General features: G+C 48.2%; 1 protein-coding gene across 1 annotated transcript in view; it reads right to left on the bottom strand.

Annotated features, from left to right (window-relative positions):
- Positions 1 to 14,575, bottom strand: part of ACOT11 (acyl-CoA thioesterase 11) — a 122,598-nt gene extending 108,023 nt beyond the window's left edge. Inside the window, exons 1-2 of the mRNA XM_025189817.2 lie at positions 14,555 to 14,575; positions 2,340 to 2,463 (exon numbers count right to left, since the gene is read on the bottom strand). Coding sequence (XP_025045602.1) covers positions 2,340 to 2,435 — 96 coding nt within the window. The 5' untranslated portion in view covers positions 2,436 to 2,463; positions 14,555 to 14,575. The remainder of the gene's footprint in view (positions 1 to 2,339; positions 2,464 to 14,554) is intronic.
- Between the last annotated feature and the right edge of the window lie 11,603 nt (positions 14,576 to 26,178).

The raw sequence follows: 26,178 nt of genomic DNA, 5'->3' as shown, positions 1-26,178 counted from the left end.
CCACTTGGTTTTTTCGGGGGGGGGGGAAGCGGGCAGCAGTGTAGATGTGCCATTAGCCTCTACCGAGCAAAAACCACAGCATGCAAAGGGGAAAGATGCCATCTACTTCCCTGTGGCAAAGAGCAGTTTTGTAACGGACCTTTGTACAGTGCATCCAGTTCCTTGGATAGGAGGCCTCATGGCAGAGAACAGAGCAATAACATTGTTCAGGAAAGCGTGGCACTACGGAGACATTCCCTTTGTCATTTACTAGTGCGATGCACGGGGGAATTGAAGCCTCAACCGGAGTACAGCGAATGGTATAGCCGAGAGAGAAGTCATGGTCAACTGTACCGCAGCCCTATGGTTCGGGTCATCCGTACCGCAACCCTGTGTCCCAGTGAGCCATGACTGTTCTCTTCCAAAGTAACGCCAAATGCTTATTCATGACTGTCTCCCTCTGCTTTCCCAGGGAGCTGGTTTCCTCCAGGCACCACCCAGACCTCCGGGCAGAGCTATGACAGTTCACAGCAGCTGCAGAACTGCCAATCTCATATTTACAATAAGGAAAACTTAAAAAAAAAAAAAAAAAAAAAGACACAGATCAGAACCACGTTGAGCAGTGCAGAGCCCCATCCTCGCTGCAAACATGGGTACAGCACACATAGCACAAGCATCAGTGAGCTGCGCCCCATCACACTTCCTGCGAAGGGGAGAGCCAGGAGTTCAGCAATCACTCCTCCCCCATTCAGTCCCTCTCTGGGGAAACTGAGTCAGGTGTATAAACTGGACAGACAGCAACTCGAGCGGAGATCCCTGCTGCTTATTTTACAGCCACTGCAATAAATGGACATGACGGCATGGGGCCAGATCTGGGTTAGTGACCAGAGGTGAAAAACTCCTGAACCTTTCCATCAACTGTAGAAGTCTTGCTTTATTCCAAGTGCGCCTAGTGCAGAGGAAGAGACACAGCCCAGGCTAACGGGTCAAGTGCGGCTTGGGAACTCCACTGACCTGCTGCATCACTTTTCCTCTCTGCACCCACTTCCTCTCCCACCACTAGGCCAGCCTGTCTATTTCTGGTTACACACCTCTGACCGCAGGTGGCTGCGGCATACACAAGCCTAGCCAAGCCAGCGCTTGCTGGAAATAGCAGCATGCCCACAGCAGCTGCCAAGCACAACCCTGCCTGTACCCTGGGCTACAGACTCAGCTGGCCAGCCTGGCTTCACAGCCATGGTTAGCCACCCAGCAGTCAGGGGTTTTTTTGCCCCTTGCTGAAGCTAGTTAATGCGGCTTCCCAGGGTTCGGAAAGGCTCCGAGACTCACTAGGATGCCAGCAAGGATGATCTCTGATGGGGACACACCATGTTTTCTTGATATGGTAAACAGGAGATGCCTTAGTGTTAGGACTCCTCTGTCACGTGGGGGCAAACCTGGTTCTCTCGCTCTCAAAAAAAAGCCCCTAGTCCTAAACCCTGCTGTAGTCAAAGAAGAACAAGCCCTGCCTAGAGGCCACTCATCCTTAGGGATTCCTCCTTGAAAGCAAGACACTCCCGCCCACTCAATAAGTAGGCAGCAAACTCTGGCACATCCTTTTCCAAGCCCGGAGCCTAGAAGTCAGCTCCCCAGAGCAAGAGAAGCAGCACAGACGGCTCCTTCGGAGAGCCGCATGGCTGTGCCTTTGGCACCACTCCCCCCAGGCACACTGCAGCGGGAGCCCCTCTGCACCTTTCTGGCTGGGGGAGAGCCCAAATCAGTGCTTTAGGGGAAGGGAAAATGCCAGTGAAGGAGGGATTGTCACAAACCAGCACGGCCTCCAGAAGAAGGGGGAGCCGTGCTACCTGAGCCACCTGGAGAGACACCCTTTAAATCCCCACCGAAAGGACAGGCTGTATGCTCCAAGCAATGCTCAGGGCTGGCTGCCTTCAGCCCTGCCTGTTTCCGGGCACAGAGCCACCCCCCACACAAACCTTCCCCAGGGGCCCACGGAGGTGGTCGGCTCTACGGCCTGGAGATCTGGGCTCAGCCCCTAGCACTAGCACAGGCTCCCTGTGAGATGGTGGGTAAGTCCTGGCACTCCGTTCCCCCATCTGTGAAGGGGGGGGGTTCTCCTTCCTTTTGTCTGCTCTACTTAAACAGCAAGTTGTGCAGGGATAGGACCATTGCTCACACGCATACAGACAGGGCCCTGAGCTTGGTCCAGAGTCCATTAGCAGAAACAGACTGCGCACGTCTGGGCCCATCCAAATGCCATGCACCTCACCTGGGAACTACAAGACTTAAAGCACATCGGGACCCTTGGAAGAGAAGCCCTGGATCGTGGTGATGGGCCATGAGGACACATCTTTCTGCCTTACCTGTGCACTGGCTCCCCGGTGTGCTCGCAGGAATTTGGTCCCCCCTGCACTCCATAGCCACCCATATCTCCTGCTGGCTGTCTTCTTCTGCGGCATCTTGCTCAGATGTTTGTAGCTGGATAGCCTGCAGACAAAGGTGGCCCAGAATTAGTGGATCAGGCCAAATCTGTATTATTTGTACAACTGTACCAGCTAGAGACCCCAACCCAGGTTGTCCTGTGTCACCTTATAGACTAAACTGGATGGTCCCTACATAAAAGAATCAATGGAGACAAATCAGATATTAGGAATGGCAACATACAAAAACCTGTAGGGGAGCACTTCCATCTCCCTGGACACACAATTGCAGATCTAAAGGAAGTTTTTTTGCTGCAGGATGGCTACAAGACCAGACTTCAAAGAGAAACTGCTGAGCTACAGTTCATCTTCAAGTTTGACACAATCAGCTCTGGATTAAACAAAGACTGTGAATGGCTCCCTAACTACAAAAGCAGCTTCTGCTCTCTTGGAATTCACACCTCCAGATCAGCTACTAGAAGTGGGTCTCATCCTCCCTGATTGGATCCACCTCATCATCTCTAGCCTGATTCTGGCCTGCATATTTATACCTACCTCTGGAAATTTCCACTACATGCATCTGACGAAGTGGGTCTTTGCCCATGAAAGCTTATGCTCCTACACTTCGGTTAGTCTATAAGGTGCCACAGGACTCCTCGCCGCTTTTGCGGATTCAGACTAACACGGCTATCCCTCTGATACTCAACCCAGGTTGGGGGCCCTTTGTGATCAGCTCCATAAAGACACATTGAGATTCCCAGCATCGAAGAGCTTCCTGCATGCCTGCTTCCCTCCTTCAAAGTGATGCCCTGATGCCACTCAATCCACGGCACTTGAGGGGAAAAGGAACCATTCACCTCCGCGTCCTACTAGCCACATTTCAATTCTGACTATTCCACTCCAGCCACTTGCATTCCTTGGCAATGGCAAGCACAGCGGAGCCATTGTGGGGGGTAGGCATGCAGCTTGCAGGCAGCTTTGTCACCCTTCCCAACCAGAGGCCCATCCTGTAGCAGACCATTCCCGTCTCAGCTCGAGGAGAGGGACACTGCGCCGTGAGAAAGTGCAATGGGAACTCAGTTGTCCGCTTGGAGCTCACCTCAACCTCCCCCACAACAAAGGAGGAGCTTGCAAACCAAAGGACGCCTGCAGGTGTTTGCAAGCCACATTGCAGAACACTACGCAAGCCGGGGGACATAACACCTTTCCAGCAAGAAGCTAGTCTAAGTACGATCCCCTAGAAAGAGATACCAACACGTGCTCCCTGGCCAGTGAGGACAGGTCACAGAGTCAACTCAAGCACAGAGTCAACCCCAGGTACCCAAGTGTTTTCCATTCTCAGACTGAGAACACCAGCTTCTCTTCCAGTAAAGGTTTAAGTGAACCTGAGCAAATTCAACCGGATCTGACCCTGAACCTTCCTCCAACCTCAGATCGGAGTGGAGCTTACACGAGACTAGTTAACACTAAAGAGATTCAATTTGTGTTTCTCCAAGTTTCTACCCCTCTGGGTTAGAGCCAGACACGCTAGTGACTTGATGCTTAGAGAAAGGCTGGGGATGCTGGAGGGATAACTAACCCAGTAGTTGTGAGAGGTGTGGACCTGGAGAAGCACCTAGAAGCCTCTCAAAGCACTATCCACAGTCACCATTCACAAACAGGAGCACCGATAATGCATCTGAGTGTTCATCCAGAAGAGCTGCCAGCTCCAAACCAGGGCTTCCGTAACAGTCCTGGAGAGCACACTGGTCCAGACATGCAATGCACATTCATGGCCTTTGGGGGAATGAGCGATGACTCAGAGAACCCCACAGTGTTTCTTCGTGCCGCTAAAATCCTTCTGAACCACAAACCCACACCAAAGTGTCACGCAATGCCCAAATCACAACCTCGTTTCAAGGTTTGCAAAAACCCTGGGGAATGATTTGAAGCATGGAGAGAAGCAAGATTAGAGAAGAGGGCTGAGATCTAAACTACTTCGCTGCATCAGTCACGCCACGATCATGGGCTAGTCACAATTTTACTTAGAGGTGCCATCACACGATCTGCTCTATGCTACCTTTCGCAGCATCATTAACTATGGATTTCCTTGTTGGGTCTGTCCTGTAGTAGGTGACTTCTGGATACCTGCCTAGCTCTGACAACCTGTTTCTTCACTTCCCCAGGCGAGCAGCGTAGTTTTAAGAACTGTTGTAACACTCATCTCTGTATGTACATCTATTTCCTTGCCATCTGATTATTTCACTTCATGCACCTGACGAAGAGAGCTGCAGCTTGAAAAAGCTATGCCCTAATACATTTGTTAGTCTTTAAGGTGCCACCGGACTCTTTGTATTTGCTGAAACAGACTACCTCAACTACCTCTGAAAATTAACTATGTTACTACTTGGTTCATATTCATTTCCATTCCTCTACCATCTTCCCTCTTTCTGTTGGGAAACAAATTTGGGTGTTAGTTTTGAAAATGCTAATTTAATGAAATATAGACTAGTCAAGAGACTATAATCCTTGGGACTTTTGACAACAGCCTGGTTCCCCAGGTGAGGTCAATGGGATCTTGTAGATGCTCATGACTGTTGAAAACCTCACCCACCACTTCCTTAGCTACTCACATACAAGAAAGTGAGGGGAAAAAGTAGGAATTTAGCATTAGGCTTCTATGCCTCCTTCCCCACCTCCCAGTCTTGGCTTAGACCAGTGGTCTCCAACCGCCTCCTTCCCACCCTTTCTCCAGGGCTCCACCCCTGCTCACTCTATCTTCCCTCTTTTGCCCATCCTCACTCACTTTCAACAGGCTGGGCAGAAGGTTGGGGTGAAGACTCTGGTCTTGGCTTAAGGGATCTGGAGTGTGAAAGGGGCTCTGAGCTGAGCTTGGGGCAGGCTGTTGGTATGTAGGGGGGGTTCTAAGTGCAGGCTCTGGTGTGGCATTTGGATGCAGGAATGCTCAGGGCTAGGACAAAGGTTCGGGATGCAGGAGGGGGTTCATGACTGGGGTAGGAGTTTGGGATGTGGGTGCCAGCTGGACACTGCTGGTGGCTCCTGGTTGCTGGTGCAGTGGGCTAAAGGAGACTCATCCCTGCCCTGGCCCACTCCCTAAAGCAGCCAGCAAACTCCATCCCGTGTCCTGTTGTGCCCCCTCTCTGCTCTGTGAAGAAAGGACACAGAGCGGGAGAGGGGCACCTGGACATCAGCACCCTTCCTCTCCCTCCCCTGCCCTGCACAGTGGGAGGGACAGCTCCAAGGCAAAGGGCAGGAGATGAGCAGCAGTGAGGTGAGGGGCATCTGAAGTGCTAGCACTTGATAGCCTCCTGGCCAAACTAGTCAGGGTCACCTGTAAGAGGCTCCAAGATCTACTAGTAGATCCTGATCTACTGGTTGGTGACCACTAGCTTAGACACTTATCCAGTTATTACGGTTTTTCCTAAAGACAAAACATTCAAACGTACAGGCCTATTTTGCTTAGTAACAGTCAATGGGGTGAATGGACCAAGATTGTTCCCCCACCAAAAGCATTAAAAGCCTTACAGGGGAGTTTCTTTTAGCTGTACGCCCCAGGCTCATCAGCAAGCTGATCATCCTGGTTTTAAGAAGGCATAACTCCTCCTAGTGTGGGCTTGCTGGATTGCCTACTGTTTTTATGAATTCTTTTAGCAGGGGTCCAACAATTTAGAAGTTAATAACTTCATTCACTTCACCTCTTTCTGGGTGCACATTTTTAGGAACAAAACATTTTTTCTTAAATTGCATCTACTATTCAGAATGATTTGCCAAGTCATTTCTGTGAGCGGTTCTTGTTCTGTGCCTCATTGGTAGCTTGGCATTACTGGATGGTCAACATCCAAGCAATGTGATTGGACACAGGAAGAAAAAACATATCACCCGGCCTGTTTAGAGACCGGTACTGGAAACCTGACTGAAGTGGGTTGTTTATCCAAAGTTATACCTGTTGCATTTGCTCTGCACAGACACTCCGGCTGTTACACATGCTCACTAGATCACCTGCAGAATTGAGACAGAAGAGGGGTGCAGACATCTGTAGGCCTGAGAGGCATTCAGACACCAAAGTAACTGGCCATGAAGAAATGTCTTATAAGCGGTTGGGTTCCCCACCTGCTCTAAAAGCAGAGTCCACACCACACAGGAAGACTGAAATTATCCCCTTCCTGAGCTTGGCTCTAGTAACAAGCAAGCGAGATCACATCAAAGCTGTGTGGGTTTGGCTGCTCAGGTCATCTACTGAGACATAGCCCAGACCCATAAGTGGGGAGTTCTAGGGGCCCATGATGCCCGTGCTCCACCAGTATTTCAGAACACGGGACTGGCTGCACCAGCATTTGGTCTGTTTTCAGAGACGTCTCCGTTCATAGGAAAGGACAGAACAAGCACCCCAGGCCCTGTGCTTGGGGGCCCCCCCATGCTTTGGTGGGATGTGGGGTACAGGATGACCAGGGGGCTTACTGGAAGGGCTTGGTGCTAGCAGCAATGTGTGATCTGGCCCCAGCCCATTCCACCCCTCCCCCAGCTCCTGCCTCCACCTCTGTCTGGCTTCCGCCTCTCCCACAAGCAGCGCAGGGAGCCAGTGGGGTGGAGCGGAGCATGGCAGGCTGGGAGCAGGTTTCTCGCTGTTACCAGCACCAGGTCCCACGCTAACCCAGGCCACTCTGGAGCCCACGACCATTGAAGTGCAGAACCCCCGGACAGTTGCCCTGGACACCTCTGCTGGGAGCCCTTCTGGGCACCACCAAAATTATGCCAACCTGATGCCCATGCCCAGAGCCAAAAACCCCACACCCCACCCCACCAAGATTTCAGGCAAGTCCACACGTAAAAGGCCACACGTGCAGCTGTAGCAGGTCAATGCAGATCCTGCTATGCCAACAGAAGAGCTTCTCCACCTGCCCGAGAGGCAGTAGCCTTATCCGCGGGAGAAGCCCTCCCATTTTCATAGTGTGGTCTACACCAGAGGGCGGGGTTGGTGGAACTGCATTGCTCCTAGGATGGGATTTTTCACATTCCGAGCGATAGAACTAACCCCTCGGAGACTTTTTGAACCCAAGTAAACTTGTAGTGGAGACCTCGACTCAGGGTGTGAGCAGATTTAACCCTTGCCCATCTAGGGTTACCAGGTAGGTTTAGAAAAAAATTCCGGACACTCTTGATGGGGTGGGGGGACTGGCCGGGAGAGGGTGGGGCTAGCCAGGAGGAGGAGCGGAGGCAGCACAGCTGGCCACCGAGATTGGGCAGGGGCTGGGGGGCGGGGCTGGGAGGCACGGGGTTGGGGGCAGAGGGGCTGGCCAGAGGAGATGGAGGGACCGGGATGCCGGGCTGGTGGGCAGGTGAGTCGGGGAAGCACAGCTGGCCAGGGGAGATGGGGGCGGGAGGAGAACCGGCAGACAGGAAGCAGGGGTGGCCAGGAGAGGGTCGAGGGAAGGGAGAGGGGCGGGACTAACCCGGGCACTTGCAGATCCCGGGGCGCTGTCAATCCCACGCACGGTCCAAAGAAGCGCGAGTGAATCTGGCTGCGGCTCCACCCTGCGCTTAGGAGCAGGGACAGGGCTTCTCCTCCTCCCCAAGGCGTCAGACGCAGCCAGGGCTTCCAGTGCCTCCCAGCCACTCCCCCCACCCCCGCCAGGCTTCCGTCTGGCACCCAGCCAGAAATCCAGGAAATACCGGACATTGCATATATCTGGTATTTCCTGGATTTTTTTTACCGGACAGAGGGCCCAAAAACTGGACTGTCCAATAGAATACCAGACACCTGGCAACCCTATACCCATCTGGAACACCACATGCCAATGGAGAGGGGCATTTCGGGCAAACACTGATAGACTATAGACTTGCCACAGGCTAAGCAAATCACCCTGCAGCTTCACTGGTGCAGCCCCAGCACGTTTTGCAGCCTTAGCTCAGCTCTTCACTTGGGTTACTTCCAACCAACCTCCACAAGCCTCCCCCCACCAGATCTGAAAACTCTCAGACCCATGGAAAGTTTAGGGCTGGAGCCAAACTTTGTGCCTCATCCCACTCCCGGATGCAATCAAACCCTTCCAATTTATTTGATGCACACACTGCAGTATGCTTCAAACCTGTGCACCCTTCCCCTTCGACCAGCACGTCCACGTGTAAACTGATTTCTCGGCCCAGGTTGCATTTAAACAGGGTGCTGGGAATGGCGATGTCCCCAGGCAATACAAAACATGGCTGCTGAAAACATGGGTTGGCAGCTGGCAGGCTAGTCCAGCGGTATTGCCTGGAAGATGCCATATGAGAACACATGTGCTATACCAGCCCCATGGTGAGTGAAACTGGACATGTGAGGAACCCTTCAAGCCCTGGTATTCTATGATTCTAACCCACTTTCAGGAGAAACACTGCCCCACCCCCCAAGGCCTGACCTCTAAAGCAAACCAGTTCTGCTCTGTTCCCCGGAATAGCGTTTGCAGCTCTTCTCTCCCCTCCCTTCCCCAGCGTTTAGATGATCTCAGTAAAGCAGAGACACCCTCGGCTCCCTGCTGGGTTAGCTTCCTGTGTCCCAATAAATCACAGCTGATTTGACTGCTGTGACAAAGAACTACTGTTTCAATTAAAGAAGCAGGGGGAAAAAATTAAGCCGCTTAAACCAGTGTACTTTCCATAGGTCCTTGGGAAACGTGAGGCTCGAAAGCCCTGTATTTCATACAACCGGCTGACAAAAGGTATTCTTCAATGTCCTAATGGGACCCCAACCCCAGGCATATTCAGCAGGGGACTAGCAAGCAATACAAAATAAAAGTAAGGAGGGGAAGGAGAGAAAAACCAACCCGCTAGGAATAAACACTAGCAGTTCAGGGGCTGGGGGTTACACATCACATAGGTGGCAGGAGGCTTCATTCATGTATGAGGTGGAAATAATATGTGAGGAGTACTAAACAAAGCCTGATCTCTGCATAAGTACAAGCCCTAAGGAGACCCAGTGTAGATGCTAAAGGAAGCTCAATGTTGAGACAGCCATCTTTCTCCAGGGATTGCTGGTAATAGCTCAGCCAGGATACCTCAATCAGAAACATAGGCCGAGGGTGAAAGCCCACATGAAGGCTGCAAGCCCAGCCAGCCCCGCCCCTTCACTCAATGTCCCGCCGCTGGAGCCACGTCCCACCCACTCCCAGCCCAATTGTTCCTGGCCATGTTCAAAGCTGGGGCTGCCATGCTCCGGCGCTGGCCCGGCCCGCCCCAGAAGCCAGGGCTGCCACACCACGGCCCTAGCCTTTGGCAGTTGGGTGTGTAGACAGTTTTGGGAAGGCTGTGCCTTCCCTTGCCTACATTCCCGGCCGCCCCCGGTCAGAAAGATCTGCAGCAGAAATGCAACCATTACAGAACCGCTTGTGGGAGTGATGGGGGAAGACAGGGGAGAAGATAAAGAGGACACACCCCTGTACCTGAGCTATTTTTCCAGAAACCTTATGTGAAAGCTTTAGTAAGTCTCAGTGGTTAGCATCACAACAATGCAATTCTTTACCAAGAGCAGAAGCGTGCCCTGGCATTGCAAAGGGCCACATTCTTTTGGTTTTTTCAAGCTAGCAATAGACCATACAACGTGAGAGACATGGACTGTCCTTCGGTAACTCCTGTAGCTGCAGCAGCCCTGCCAGACTGAGTGAGCAATGCTGTTGGCTTGGCCCAGAGGTCACTACGTCCCTTACTGAAGCCAGGGAAGTTCTCCCACTTCGTGTGCAAATCCACACCAGTGGATGAGTGGGCAGAGATCAGCTTCCCACACAGCTGAGACTCACGTCTTTCCTCGCTCCTGGGCTGTGTTGGGACTAGGACGTGGGTAAAGGAACCGCTTCCTTCTCCAATGGTAGTAAGTGACCAGGCAGAGATGGGAATTTGCAGGCACTTCCCGGAGGGGCAGACCACGGGGAAGAATTTTTCCCATCTTTACTCCCTTTCCTTCCATCTCCACCTCACTGTCACTGTGGTGTTTCCTGGCATCGTGACGATTACAGCCAACAATGCGTCTTTGGGAGCAGCAAAGCATATAAAAGAGGAACATGAGCAAGAAGAATGCAAGCAGCAAAGGGTGGCCTTAGAAAGCCTTTTACCATTTGGAAATAATGGCTGACATGCACACAGATGTCTAGGTCAGCCGTGTGTTGTTATTCACACGAGAAGGTAAGAGCCCAGAAGTGAATGTTTGCCTAGGGTTCAGTGATGGCCCAGTTTAAGGCAGGGGAGAATCTGGACTTGGTGTATGAATTGAGGGCTCCCAGCAATAGGCAAAGATGCAGAGGTTTCAGCTGGATAAGACTCCGGCTGGTTGGCTACTTTCCTGGAACCATTGAGTCTACAGCATTAGGTGAAGCCTAATATTTTCACCTCTTCCTTGCCTCCCTTTTGGAAAAGGCTTGTAGCATTGAACAGGGAGAGAACAGGGAGCCCTGTGGAAATAACTCAAGTGCTACAGAGTTTGATGAAGAATGTTCCCTTCTCTGTCACCTTCACTGAAGCACGCAATGGACTTCCCCAACAAGCTCTGGAGGAGGGTCTAAAAGTGCTTAGGCACCTTTCCAGGACCCTACCACTTGGGAAAAGGGCCTTCCCATTTCTTATCAATAATTAGCAGAGATGAAAGATCAGTGAACAACCCCACCAATGAATTCCCCCAGGAAGTTCCTGCGGATGAGCCCAGCTCCCCTTCACATCCTGTGGCCTGCCCCACAGGGTATAGCCCGAGCTCCATCTTTTGGATCAGCCTCTAGCTAGTAGTGGTCCAGTTAATGTGATGCCCCCAAGGCACTTTTTGCTTATCTTCCCCATCCTCACAGCGGCTTTCAGAGCGAGACACACACTCCATTACTCAGCCCTTTCCCCAGCCCACTTGTCAGGTTTCCTCCCTGCAACTAGCTCCTCTGCCTCATTTTGCTGCTGTTCAGAGATTTGCCCAAGCAGCAACCTAGCAAAACGGACTTGAGTGTTTCAGCTTGACTGCTGGCCACCTGCCTGTGAATAGCACCTGTGGATGTGCTGGGGCAGGATCGGCAGCAGCAGCCCCCTGAGCGCTGTCTGCAGACTCAGAAACACAGCTCTGCCTGGGTTCATTTTGGAAAAAAGTCTTTTCACACCTGGAAACCTTTTTAAACCAAAAGCTTGAATGCTACAGAAACTGACAGCTGATTCCCTGCTTTCTCCCTCCCCAAAGTCACCAGGGAAACTTTCCCACTCACCAGCAGCAAATAAAGCTTTGCCATGACGCTGCTCCCCTGCAATTTTGCTTCAGGGTAGCCACACCTGCCTCCTGCGCCCTCCTTCATGGAGCTCAAGGGCTGAACATTGCATGGGGAGAATGTGATTTTCCTTCCAGCATTGTCCTGATTATTCACTATAGCATTGACAGGGTGAATCTCTCTAGTATGGTAACATCCATGGTCCAGCATGATTTTAGTGAGCAGGTGTCCACTTACCATGGGTGTGGCCAAGTTTCCCCGTGGTGTCATTAAGGTGATTTTCAGCCACCAGTCCTGGCTCTCAGTGTTCTGTGTTTTAATTTACCCCTAAATGTCTTCCAAGAGCCCAGTCTGCTGCTACACAACATTGACCTCCTGTGGTTCAGCAATTCTCTGGTTGGCACCCTCGGGACCTGGCCGGTGCTGAGACTGGAGAAGTTCAACCTGTACCACCTGATGTTCCAGCAATATTGGGCAGGAACGCCTCTCACCCTACTGCTAACCCGCAGACCGGCTGTCTCCTAGGAAGCGACAGCACTGACACCTTGGCAACAGCCTGACCTAGCAAGAATCAGCAGCAACTAGACCAGAGTGACTTCTGACACGAACTGTGGTCTTCCCACCATCCTCTGCACTGCTCTTCCTCCAGGAACCCAAACCATTCCCAGCTCTGACGGTGCCGTGTCTCTCCAGGTCACATCAGCCCTTTAGAAGGAGGTGGGTAGAGAATTGAAACCGGACAATCATACAGATGCACAGAAGAGGAAGGTGAAACCAGGTATCAAGGGAGAAGAAAAGGGAAGTATCTGCAAAGTTCAGTAAGAAACCCACTGAAGGAAAGTCACCCCTCCTGAGCACTTGGAGGCATGGTGCCCTCCGCCCCGTGTCCCTGCCAAAATCTCAATTGCTAAATGGGGGGCCCCTTCATGCCCCCTCCCTGTTCCTCTGGGTGGCCCTTCCTGCACCCCTCCCTTGCAGGCACCAGTCACCCATGCAATGGAGAATTCAGTTCAGATGCAGCAAGAACAAGAGCAAAAAGTCTTTCTATTAAAAGGTGCAAGGCATCTATGGGGCCATTAGGCAGGGCTTCAACGGAACCTTCCTCGGGGCCGTTTAGCAACAGAGGCGGCAAAGACTAAAGAAAAACATAAATGTGAAGTTCAGTAATTAAGGGGATCAGCTCCCAAGACAAAAATTTGAAGGGAAGAAAGGTGGGACATGAACGCAGATCACCTCACAAAAGGAAAAAAAAATGTCAGGCTCCCTCCACCCTGGAGGCCTCCCTCCAAGCCATAGGTACCTTTGGTATTGTTCCAACAGCCTACCAAGAGAGCCAAACGTCAGCACACTACCAAGTCACGAGTCTCGAACTGCAGCCCACAATTTCCATAACCACAGCTCACTGCCTGTGTGACAGGCCACGTTTGCAGCTGTCCAATAAGTTCCGCATAAGACATTATGTTGCTGCAATTCTATTTGAGCCGCTAGCACATTTTGTTACCTAGTTCACCTTATCCAGCCTGGCTTTAGATCAGTGTGACAAAACAAAACGTCTTGGCCTAGGGTGATATAGGGAAGTGGTTTAGAAATTTGCTCTCTACAGACACGTTTAAATCGGTTCCACCAGCATGCATCTGCTTCCAGCCTAGACAGGAGTTTAGAGTTACCCAGATAGGCAAACGACCAGGGCCATTAGAACTCAGACTCCTGAAGTAGGTAGCAATGAATAGAATGAGACAAGTGATGGGCAAACCTCCAAAGTAGAGGATCAAAAGGTCCTTTGATCTAGAAATCAGGCTGGAAATCTGAGGAGAACACACACGTGATATTTTAACGCTGTCTGCCTGGGACAAAGCCGAGAAGTGCAAAGATACAGGGAAGTAAAACTTAAGTTGACAGCAAGGAACACGCGCCTACCCACTCTGGTAGAATTTTACAAAGGAGTTCAGGGCCGGGGCAGGGGCAGGGTGGGGACAGATCAGTGGTAGAGTCAAACCAGGAATGGAGACAGCCCAAGGAAATTAACTGTACTTAGGAGCTTTCAGGGCAGCATCAGATAAAAGATAAATGTACGGGAGGAAAGTTGTACTTGGGCTGAAGCACAGATTCCAATTGTAGCTCTGCCACAGACTTCCTGTTTGACCTGGGGCAAGAAAAGGAATCTCCATATCTGTTAAACAGGAGCAAGAACAGTGCTCTGTCCCTACGGGTTGGTAGGAAGGTCAGTTCATTCATATCTAGCACAGGGTAATATCAGCAAGGCACATTCCAGCAGGTTGCAGGGGGGGGGGGGGGAGGGGAGAGGAGGCAGTGTTAGAGCAAGCAAGATCAATGTCCCCTTTTTTCATCTATATGCAGAATAAATTTTGTTATGTGCACCAAAGCATCTGTGGATGTGCACCACCAAGATACACACATGTTGCCAGCTGTGGGCCCTCTGCTAATCAAATGGGTGCCACCTGAATCCCACCTGGGTGGAGACCCAAGCACTCAGTTCACAGGGAATGCTAAATCTTGTACCTGTGGTAACTGAGAATGGATTCAGTCAAGTAATAGAAATGGCTGTTCAATTCAGTAGCAGATCAGCTCTCCCTTTAATGTGGTAGGAGATACACTAAGACCGGAGAACAGAACTTAAATGGGAGCGAGCCACTTCCCCTACCATTGTTTGGGACACGGCCCACTGCGCACTCGCAAATCTTTAAGCCTCATGGCCAGTTTGCACTGACCTTTCACAAGCTAGTGACCTCCCCCTGCTTCCATCCCATCCCAGATCTCACTAGCGCTGCCCTTTAGAAATCAGGAAAACCCCACATGCTAGTAACACTGGGTTCCACACACTAAAGTGCTAATAGGTCTAGCCCCAGGGAAAGCTCCCTAATTAAACAAGAGACCCCATGGTTTTATATCAGTCTGGTTGAGATGCCTCTATACACAAACCAAATACACACTTACCAGCTCTTCTACCACCACCCTGTTAGAAACCACTCCTACACTGCCCCCCCCCCCCCCCCATGTTGATCACTTTATGCACTGAGGCTGTATTGCACTGCGGGAGCAATAATGACTCAGCTGTCTGAGGATTTTTCCATGATGCTGGTTTTCTCATTGAGGGGATATTTAATTGCCAGGCTAGACGTCCCTTTAAGGGAGAGAAAGGCTAGAGGGAAAGCAGGTGTAGGACACAATAGAAAAATCTGACTCACTAGCCTCTCAGCAGCTGGCTCTGATGCAGACTAGTAGAGTAAGAAAATTGGACTGAGCAAGACCTTATCCAAGATACCAGGGTGATTTAGCTTGTGATGTTTGGCTTTTAATTTATTGGCTATCTACTGCGTAAAGTTTTCTCAGGAGTCAATGCTGCCCTGTCACAGGGCTGACTCTGTGGCAATTGAGAATGGATTCAGCCAAGCAATGGAAATGGTTGTCCACTTTGGTACAAGATTAGAAGCAGAAATACGAGTGCTCAGTCACTTGGGGCTAGATTCTCAAAGGGGGGTTAGGTTGTCCTAATACCTAATTCTGAAGCACCCTGTTTCCTAGTGCAACAATATGGTTTTTCTGTAGCCATAGTGGAAGGCCTGTAGCCATAATTGAAGGCAGAAAGCCTTCCTCTGCCGCCAGATTGAAGAGCAGCAGCCATTAGCTGTAAAGCTTGAAGTCACATACTCATGATCCATCTACATTGCATTAAAATAGTGTCACACCGGCTGCGAGAAGGAGATTCTGCCCTAATGGCACCCACTGTCACCCGACAAAGAAGTACATTTCAAGACAGGTAAAGAAAACGTAGTGAACAACATTTCATCTGGCAAGAAACTGTTTATCTATAGATTAGGGTGTGGAATCCTCATTCTGTGATTATGGTCCTCACTTTCCTATTGTTTGTCTGTGTGATCTCTGCCTGGTTTTTAATTGTTTCTGTCTGCTGTATAATTCATTTTGCTAGGTGTAAATCAACTAAGGTGGTGGGGCGTGATTGGTTAGGTAATTCTGTTACTGGAGGTTACAATGGGTTAGTAAAATTATACTAAAATAATTGGTTACAGTAGAGCTAAGCGGGACTCAGGTTTCATTACATAAACTGAGGTCCAAACGGCAGCTCTTTGGGAACCAACTCCAGGACACGTCTCCAAGATCAGAGGTGCCAGACCTCAACTCTGTGCCCATGACACTGCACAGAGACTGGAGTCCCCCAGACGGACCTGATCCTGACTGGCCATCAAGACAAGTTCATCTGTCTCATTGTGAGTGGTGAGCACTGTGTGCCTGGTGTGTGCATCTGTTATTAATGATTGGTAATAAATAGAGGTTCAGTAGGATATCACTGTGTAAGGCTCTTTCACTGGGAAAAGACCCCACGGTGTAAGGTACTTGTGCCTGAGCCCTAGAAAGAGTGTGGGTGCCTATATTGGAAAGGTTATGCCTGAGCCCTAGAAACAGGTATGGGTGGGTGCCTATGTTGTGCAGGTAACACCAGTGGAATGTACAGTCCTCAGCTGGGTGCCCAGCCTGGGCTGGCCTTAAGGAAAATGGCATCCAAGGGAACTTGTGTTTTGGTGCCCATCACCCTTGTGGGCATCGCATCACCTATTTCCCCTGGCACCTATGGGCTCCCCAACTCCTGCACCCCCATCCTGTGCTCTCTTTAGCAGTAGCCCCTGCAGTGTGCCTCATGCCCCCAACCTATTCACAGTGCCCCCTTCATCACAACCCCTGCACTTTCCTCCCACCTGTGCCCCTAACTCCAGCTCTGTGCTTCCAGCATATGCTACCACATTGCCCCCAGCCCAGTACTTCTACCCGCTTTGCCCAGCAACACCCATGCCCAGTGACACCTCATCCTCTGGCTACAGTACCCTGGACATGGACCCAGTTTGCCCAGCCCAGGATGGCCCCGGATCCATGTTCCCCCCCGGATTGTGTGGGGAGAGTTTGGCACTGAAAAGAGGAATTCACAGAAGCCAGCAAAGTGAATAGGGGGTTGCCTAAGTGAAATGCAGAGCCCAGAAGTGGGACTTAGAGCCCAGATCCACAAGTACTTAGCTGCCTACCTCCCATCATCTGAGTCTAGGCAGGGCCTGCCTGCCCTTAAACAAATTATTTTGCCCTTTCATAAATAGTTTTTAAGTGTCTAATCAGATACTCAGACTAAGTTCACAACAATCCTGGGAAACGATATACTTTGGTCTTAATATACCAAACAGAGACTACCCCCAGGAGGTACAATCTCTGTAAGAAGCTCTGGAGAAAGGCATACAGATGCGATCATATCAGATGTAACCAGGTTATCACTTGTGCCCTGTCATTTGTGTTTGCTTTCATAATAAAGCAGCCGAGGTCAATAATGGTGATTATTTTGCTTGGTTATAACAGCGGCATAGCTAGGAATGGAATTTGTATGGGCCCCAACACAGGGGAGATGGGTACTTCTAAAAAAGCCTGATTATAAATTTGAGCTCTTCCCTGGAGTTTGTCAGCCCTTGCTGGCAATTTTTCCTCCACTCCCAAAGAATAGAGAGCAATCCAGCATCTGATAGCCCAGAGGGAGGAGCATTCACGTGGGACCTAGGAGAGCTGCTTTCAAATCCATGCACTGCCTGATTTGGATCTGAGACTTAAACTGGGGTTTTCTTAGCTTTGCTGCTGATCTTCTATGATGCTGGGCAAATCGTTTCACCTCTCCTGTTTTCCCTTCTATCTTTGGCCTGTCTCGTCTATTTAGACTATACGTTCTTTGGGACAGATTTTAAATGATTATGTGGCTCTACTGACAGAGGCCTTGATCCCAGCATTTCTAGGTGCTACTGTGATAAAAATAACATTACTAGCATCCTGGCTGATAGGAGATGTAGTTAATAAGGGAATGGAGTAGTGGTTGGCCAGCAACACACAGGATCTTATATACTGTTAAGCAGAAAGAGACTAGCAAGGATCTGAGGAGACTGAAATCTTAAAACCTTTGGCATAAGGCTTTAAAGCAGTTCAAAACAGCTAATTCAGTTCTGCTCCCTGAATCAGAGGTACTGGACGGACACCAGTCAGAAGAAATAATTCCATATTTTGTAAAGTATTGTCTGCAGCCATACTTGGCATCTCAGGCTCAGTTCCCTCTCCTTATGAGGAAAGGAAAAGGCTATACAAGAGAATAGCGCGGGTACAGCCAATAGTGACCAGAATGATTGAGGGACTTGAATTAGTTGAAATGATAGGGGTGTGCTTGGGAAAAGAAGACCCCCTCAGTCACAAGAGACGCCACATTCTGAAGGGAAAATTCCACAAGCCTGCTTGAGCACTTGCAAAGACAGAGTTAGTGAAGTAAAATAAGATCCTAAATAAAGATGAGCTCATATACCTGATACAGGATAAGTCCCTGGAGAATAGGTCCATCAGTGGTTAGCAGCCAGGGTGGGCAAAGTACAAAACCATGCTCTGCAGTGTTCCTCACCTCAGTTTGTCAGAGACTGGGAATGGGCCACAGGGCTTGGATCATCTGACAATTCCCTGTTCTGTTAATTTCCTCTAAAGCAACTGGCATTGGCCACTGTCAGCAGACAGGATACGGGGCTAGATGGACCTTTGGTTTGACCCTGTGTGGCCATTCAAATGTCCTTATACATGTAAAAGATTACAGGCTATAATTGATATATGTAACATATTGGTGGTATGTAATAGAGAGATGTAGTTCCTTTCCCAGCCACATACATGTGAAGCCTCCCCTTGAGGCTTTTTCCCACTGCTCCCATAGTGGGGGGGGGGGGGGGGGGCAAAGCCTCATGTGCCTTCAGGAGCAGGGTACCAGGTAAGTGCCGCCCCTCATGCCCAGACCCCTGGCCTAACAAATTCTTGAATCCTGCATGCCCTGTTTTCCAGGGTATGCCGGATTAAAGAGGTTCAGGTGTATTTTCTAACGCTTCGCCACTACAAGGTCATCTTTATATGAGAACTTTGTTTTCCAGCATGGCTTGTCCTCCTGGCTGGCCCTTTAAATCTGGCTGAGCCAAACAGCTACAGCTCTACCCTTTGGTCACTGGAAATGGTGAAAGACAGTAACATGAAGATAACATACCATGAATATTGGGACTTAAGTGGTTGATGTTTAGGGGAAAAAACTCACTATGCCTTACCTCCATAGGGTTAAAGTGTGGACAAAGGAACCTAGTGGGGAAAAAAAGGCCTAAAAGAGGTTAATTTAAAACCCATAGCTGTGGACAAATGCTTTATGACTAGAAAATGACACCTCCCGGGGTAGCTATGGAATTATATAATGAAATCGAAAGAAGAAAAGAAGTGTGAAATGTACAGGAAGAGTGGGAGCTGCACTGTGCATTCCTACACTCAGACTGAAGAAAGTTGTAAAGCTATCAAATTTTGTAGGCTGAACTGGCAGGGATAAAGTTTGCATTAAATTGGGTCAAAGATGTATGCCCAGCTGCCACAGTCATCTTGTTCGATACCTTATCAGGTCTCCTGCCAATCAGAAATAGCCCCTCAGATAGCAGAAATGATCCACTTAATGCAATATAGCTGTTAACAATAACAATAACACTGATACGATTGGGTGTAATTATAATCATAGTACAACAAACACCAGACTTATTAACTGATCTGCACACCTCCACCAGAAGCAGAGAATCAGGCAGCAGCACAGGCAAAAAGAAAAAGAAAAATCAAATACAGTACAGGCTGTGTTAAACCTAAACTACTTTTTTTTAAAAAAAGGAAAGTTTAAAAAAAGATTTGACAAGATAAGGAAACTGTTTCTGTGCTTGTTTCGTTTAAATTAAGATGGTTAAAAGCCACATTTTTCTTCCTCATAGCAGAGTTTCCACGCTGTATTAAGTCAGTGGCCAGTTGTAAACTTTTAAAAGGACAACCCTAACAATTTGTTCAGTTACCAAATATTTCAGAGTTAAGAACAATCTCCGTGCTCAAGGAATCCATAACTCTGAGGTTACTGTAGGAGCATGGTTCCAAGCACATGTTATGGTCAATGAGCCAGCTGACAAAGTAGCAAAAAAAAATGCTGTTAAAAAGGAACAAGATGATTTGGAGAGTCCCTTTAAATAAAGTAGAGTTTAAAAATCTAATTAAAAATGAGTTTGGCAGGAAATATGAGCAAAAGGAATAAAGGGCAAAAGATTCTGTGAAACATGCCCAAGACCCTGTGAGAAAGCATGAAGTGGTTCTATTTAGATTTTGAAATGGACATTGTGGTTTAAATAGCAATTTATTTCCAATAAACAACAGTAAAGTTGGATTATGTGGGAGGTGTGACATTCAGGAAATGATTAATCATCCATTGGGCATGCAAAACATTTACTATTGAAAAGGGGTGTTTATATGAAAAGTTAAGAAGCCTTCAATTATCAAAATCCCACTGAAACACCTAGGAAGAGCATCAGGAAAATGGGACCTATAAAAATATTGATTTTTTTCAAGAACACTAGTCTGGGAAAGGTAGAAGACTTTCATTCTTGAATTGTGCTTCGGGGCCATAGACTTGGCCCGAGGGTCTGCTGTGTAAACCACGAGGATAAGAAGAAGCTACAGCCCTCAAGTGGCCATTTTGCAACTGGTAGCTGCTGCTTGTGTGTTCAGTTCTTTCCTGACCAGTAAGTACCCTTATTTCCAGAATTCCAGATTTGCCCCTATTTTTATTGATGCAATGGCACATTTTCATTGAGTGAATGCAATTATTTTAAAAGGATGGAAGTGAAAACTGTGCGACATGACAACAGGCTCAAGAGAGACAATTGAAACCAAGCTCAGTAAGATAAAAAGACTTCAGAGTAAAGCAACCAAAATGTTTAGAGCATTTTTAAGCAGTCCGGTTGCTTTAATTATTTAAAACCAAGTATGGTCCTAGAAAATACCGAAGAAGAAGGAACCTGCGGTAGGGAAATAACCTAATTGGGTTTTTCCTAGACTGTAGAGCATGTGCGGGGGAACCTTTTTTGGGCCGGGGGTCACTGACCCTCAGAAAAATCAGTCAGGGGCCATACACAAGTGAGAAGAAAAACAAACCCTCATTAATGTGGCCCTGGATAGAGAAGGAGAAAGACACTCCCCACATTCTCCTCCCACACTAGAGCCTAGGAGGGGGCAGCCTAGTAGATTTTGTGTGCTCCAGCCCCACAGTTGGGAGGTGGGAGGAGGGATGGAGCATCGCTGCCATCTCCCCAATGCTGGGGGCGGGGGGAGCCCTGAGCCTCGGAGGCTGGATCCAGGGAAGCTGGGCACCACATCTGACCACTGGGCCTGAGGTTCCCCACCTCTATTCTAGAGCTTGACCATACATGATACACTCAATACCAGTTCATATGTCCATGCAAAAGTCACTTGCTGGCCTTCAATCTTAGATTTCCTTTAAAACTTTATAGAGCTACTGAAGTATGTTTCATATCTATCATAGAATGTTATTCCAATTAGCAGCCTTCTAATCTTTATTGACAGTTGTGTCCAGAATTCTGGCTTATAAATTGTTGTGATCATTGATGGGGAATTGGGAAAGCCCAGGGTGGAGTGAGAAGCGGTACCTGGTGGAGCCATACAAATGGGCAGCTGTTCCCCTTCTTCCTCCCTCTGATTTGAACCTGTAAACAAACTGGAAACTAACACAGACAGTGGAGATCAGGTGTTCTGTGCCCCATAGGAGAAACAATGCTAAATAAATGTCGTCAGCGCTAGTTGAAGTCACAGTGATCATCAAGGACAGCCCAATGAAAAGCATATTGTGGCAATCCAATATGGGGGAGACAAAAGTATGGGTAATCAAGGCAAAGTCTCTGACACCTTCTGGCCAAGCACAGCTGAAATAAAGTACTCATAGCTAGCTGGACTTCCAGAAGCAACCCCGCATCGGAGAAAACCTTGGGATTGGAATTTTTAGAAATAAACGGCAGGTGGATGACACACACCTGAAGATGCATTCCTTCTGTCATGGCCTCTTTGTCCCAGGCAGTCAGCATCATTCTAGTTGTATCCCAGCTGAACTTCAGCCAACTAGTTCGCATCCCATCTATGCCCCAGTTGAGCTAGACCTTGGGAAAGTGGTCAGGTCCAATGAAGCAGCAACATTGAGATGACTGGACCTGCTGTGTCTATTTGATGGCAAGGCAAACCATCTTCTTATTTGCCCCAGTGACCTGACCAGTGAGGGTGGCTGGCAGAATCTTGCCAGATCACATATGAGACCTTTGGGCAGATGAGCAACGGTCCCTTGCTGCCGTGAAAGAGAAAATGGGGATGTACTTAAGGTCTGTCCTTGCAGACCTGCCTCTCAATCTATTCCAGGACCCAGAGACTTGTCAGCAATACCTCACAGCTGACAGTAGCAAGGGCAACTGATGAACCTGGAAGATTCAGCAGGGAAATGTTGTATGTGCCAACACCAGGAGATCAGACCCCACCAAAAACAGGAGGAAAAGGCTCAGTGAGATCCAAGGATTCCAGTTTTTGTCAATGTTACTTCACCATCTTCCTGGTAATTTTTCCCTCTTAAAAAAAGGTTCCTGAGTGGTGGTGGTGATTGTCAGCAGCAAGCAGTGGGGTTGTTTTGGGTTGGGCTTTGTTTGATTGAGCACAAGACAAGAGATACTAGCACTTTGTCCTCCTAAAGCAGGGGTGGGGAACCTTTTTGGAGTCGGGGGCTGCTGACCTACAGAAAAATCAGTCGAGGGCTGCACACAAGTGAGAAGCCCCTGAATGAGAAGGAGAAAACATTCCCCACATTGCACACCAGAGCCTAGGGGGCCCAGGCTCGTAGATTTTGTGTGCTCCAGCTCTGCAGGTGGGTGGCTGGAAGTCTGGAGTGCAAGTGTGGGCTCCCCAATGCTAAGCCTCAGAGGCCAGATCCAGGCAAGCCAGGGGCCAGGCCTAAAGAGAGGTACTGGGGCACTCCACCTTCAGCATCTCCCTCTAGGGTGTGTCTCACTTACCAGAAGCTCCCCTGCCACCTCAAGAAAATCAGCAAGTAAAACTGGATGAGACACAACTACTCCCCCACAAACAGATCTGCCAGTCTGGTCCCAGTCTGAACAATCTTCTCAGCAAAGGAAAATGCGTGTTAGCAAGGAGCACTCAGCTCTGTAACAGGTTCACCAAGTGGTCAACTACCTGGCAGTTCTGTTGGACTGTCCTTGGGGGAAGCTGTTTGAAAGGACCCAACATCATGCAGCACTGAAGGATCAAAAGTGATGAATGCTGCACCTGACTGGCACTTCATGGAGTTTAGTGAGGCAGAACCTGAGCCAACCAATCAGATTGGTGGGATGGCTATTATTTGCTGGAAAGAATTAAATGATAAGGCTCCATTCAGGAAAGCAAATGCTTTGAAGAAAGCCTGCATGCTTATGGCTAAAGGTACTAAATTGCACTAGAGCTGTTCTCAAATCAAAATATGACTGGTCAATGGAAGAGTGAGAATCTGTTATTCTGTTGACACAACATATTATTGCATCAAGCAAAATGATTTAGCTCCTGTAACTTTTTACATAGACACCTCCACCTGAGCAGATTTGTAGCTTTACTCAATCCCTTGTGCCAGCCGTAATTGGGAAGTCTCATGTAATACAGCATTGCCTGTAGTGGTATTTTGTTAAATTAGATTTCAAATTAAAGAACAGATCTATTTAAGTTTTTAAAAAGCTTCCAGGGGCATTTAAGGTTTTTGTTACTTTTGCATATTGTAGAGAGATTTGTTTTCAATATTGCTCTTCAAAATGTTTGAGGTCCAGCTCTTTCAAGTACTGACACACATAACCAATCCCATTTGTGCCAATGGAACGACTGCAATTACTCCTGTATATATGTAGAGGAGTAAGGCTGTGGTTGCCTAATCTACAGGAGCGTTGTGAGACTAGATGATGCTGAGTCTGCAAGAGCAATGGGACTCTTCTTGTACATAAAGTTACTAAAGTGCATAAATGCTTTCAGAATTAGGGCCAAAGTGCAAATTATAATGGTTAATATTATTTTATTTCGAACAACTCTTTAACCAACTCAAAGTACTGTAGACTTTGAAAGCAGGTTTCTGGTTGCTGTTTGGAGAGTGAGGTAAAACAACAATAACAGGGTAGAGACAAAATCTGAAAAAAGGCCGCTTTCAAGCCTTTTCCTTATTTTTTTGTGCTGATCCAACATCTGTTCCCGTGGAAACTGTAAATATAAGCCAGTAACTGAGAACAAGAGTTTTTGTTAGTTTCAGTTGCTGGCTTTCCATTCCTGTTTATGTTCAGGTTTCCATAGAAATGGTCATCAGAAGGTGAAGACCAGGAAAGGTAGGATTATCAAATACAGTTTTATGAAAGCATCATCTAGAGAGCCGATATTGAATGCTAAGTGCAAGGATTATAGTTGTGTTTGGAATCAGGGCTCCCGAGTTCTACTTCTGACTCTGCAACAGATGTGTTGCTTGACCTTGGTCAAGCCACTTAATCTGCCTTTGTCTTAGATTCTCCAGTGTACGATGAATCAGATATTTAGACCTAGCTTGGAATTTTTTTCAAAACTTGCAAAAGATTTTAAATTCTTTAATAAGAGCTGCTATAGAATTGCAAAGGACTTCATCCACTTGTTCTACAGAAACTGTATGGGGAAAACTGCTGCTAGACAGTGAGCAACCAGTCCCAGAGAAAGAGATTCTAGGTTTCGATCCCTGGCTGCCTGCCAAGATCTGCAAGTCCCATTTTCAAAATTCATCCACTGGGATTCAGTGGAAGTTGTGCCTATAGATTGCAAGATCTAGCCTTTTACAAACCAAAGGAGTTTTAACTGGTCCCAGACCACATTGGAAAAGTCCAATACATGTCTCTAATTCTCCTGATCCAAGACTGTTCCCTTCTAGAATAGTGATAGAAAGTGCTACATTGTCCTGCATTTTGCTTCTGTTCCCTTCTAGGCTGTCTAAATAAATGAATCATTACATTCTGCAGTATTTTAAACTGGGTGAGTGTGCTACCCTGAGGGAGAGCTTGCTGGTTGAATTGTGACCTGGGTGGTTACTCTGGAGACATGCACACAGCCTGACTTTTGACTAGCCAATTAGATTCTTCAGCTGCTGGGCTGTGATGTCCCCACTAGCATTAACCCGCCTCCAAAGCATGGAACTATCGTGCCCTGTATAAGTGATCAGGTTATTATTGGATTGCTCATCTTGAACACATTTGGTAAATAGCTTTGAAGATGCTGAAAGACAGCTTAAAATGTGCTAAACCAAATGCCAATGTGGTCGAATGTCCATTAGCATTGCCGGATGGGACATTCTACACATAAAACTACACTTAAGATAGCTTATGATAGGAGCATTTGCAGGTGATCTGGGTTGAACTTGCAAGTACTGTGTCACCATCTTAAAATATAAATCAGTATTTTTCACAGTCCCTCATTTTGGAAGATGTTTAGTAGAGATGAAGGTTGTCTCCCTTCCACCCCATCACACCCCTACTTTGCCTTGCAATGAAGTCAGAATGCTGAATTTATCACATCGCTCTAATTCCTCTGGCAACAACGTGATGTCACAAGCAGAGGCTTCTGACTTCACTGCAGCATCCACCAGTAGTAGCTGGGCAGCCAGGGAGAAAGATTTCATTCCACCACAGATGTCTGCACAAATGGCCAATGGAGCAGAGGATAACTGGCTCAAACATTTAGCCTGAAGAGGTGGTCTTCTGTTGATGTTTTCCCTGGCGGAGGAACTTCACTTTGAATTTTAAAAAGCTCGTTTCTAAAGCAAGAGCCTACCACTCTGTTCCTGGTTCAGAAAAAGAATCTGTTATCCCACCCATCCACTGCTGCTCTTCTTGTTTGCTTCTTCAGCTTATCAGCTAACATTCCTAAGGTGGGTGGGAGAACTGTCCACTCTCTGCATGATGTCAGTATCCCTCTGCCTTGCAGGCATTGCCAGGGGCTGACTGATGAAAGCAAGGGAGAGCTTCCACTGACATGGGGGAGTCCGCTCACAGCCCTCTCTCCTCCCACTCCTCTTTCAAACTACTTTAACAGTACTGGTAGGGAACAAATAGACACTGGCCATTTTCACCTGGAGCTTCCTACATGCACTTTAAACACCCCTCCAACCTTTCTTTTCACCCTCTGTCTGCTGAGCTTCATGCACCAATCTGGAGCCAAGCTTTCCCTGGAAGAATGACCATTGGAAGGGGCTGAGTGCAAATGACTGGCATCAGGAGTATGCAATGCATATTAAAAGCCATCTCCATCTACCAGCTGTGCCCCTAAGTATATGCCAACACTTTCCATAAAATACCGTTCCAAACTCCACAGCAGGCTTTTATTTTTGGTGGGGCCAATGGGTACCTTTTTATTGTTGAAATGAATTATTTATTATTAGCACTAGCATCCCTTCTTTAAGTAACATTGCAGGAATTACACATGTATTGTACAAGGGTGAAAAAAATCTTCTTGGGCAGTAGTTGAATGTTGCCCAAATATGCCTCACACACATACATAGCTAATCCCCACCCAAACGACACAAACAGCCCATATTTTAATAATAATCTTTCAAGTAACTGGCAGAAAAGACACTGTTAAAACTAGGCTGATGAGTGATAGACAAGAGA

The sequence above is a fragment of the Pelodiscus sinensis genome, chromosome 9, assembly GCF_049634645.1.
Source record: "Pelodiscus sinensis isolate JC-2024 chromosome 9, ASM4963464v1, whole genome shotgun sequence".
Classification (NCBI taxonomy): domain Eukaryota; kingdom Metazoa; phylum Chordata; order Testudines; family Trionychidae; genus Pelodiscus; species Pelodiscus sinensis.
The sequence above is the reverse complement of the archived record's forward strand: the minus strand, read 5'-3'. Positions and strand labels throughout refer to the sequence as shown.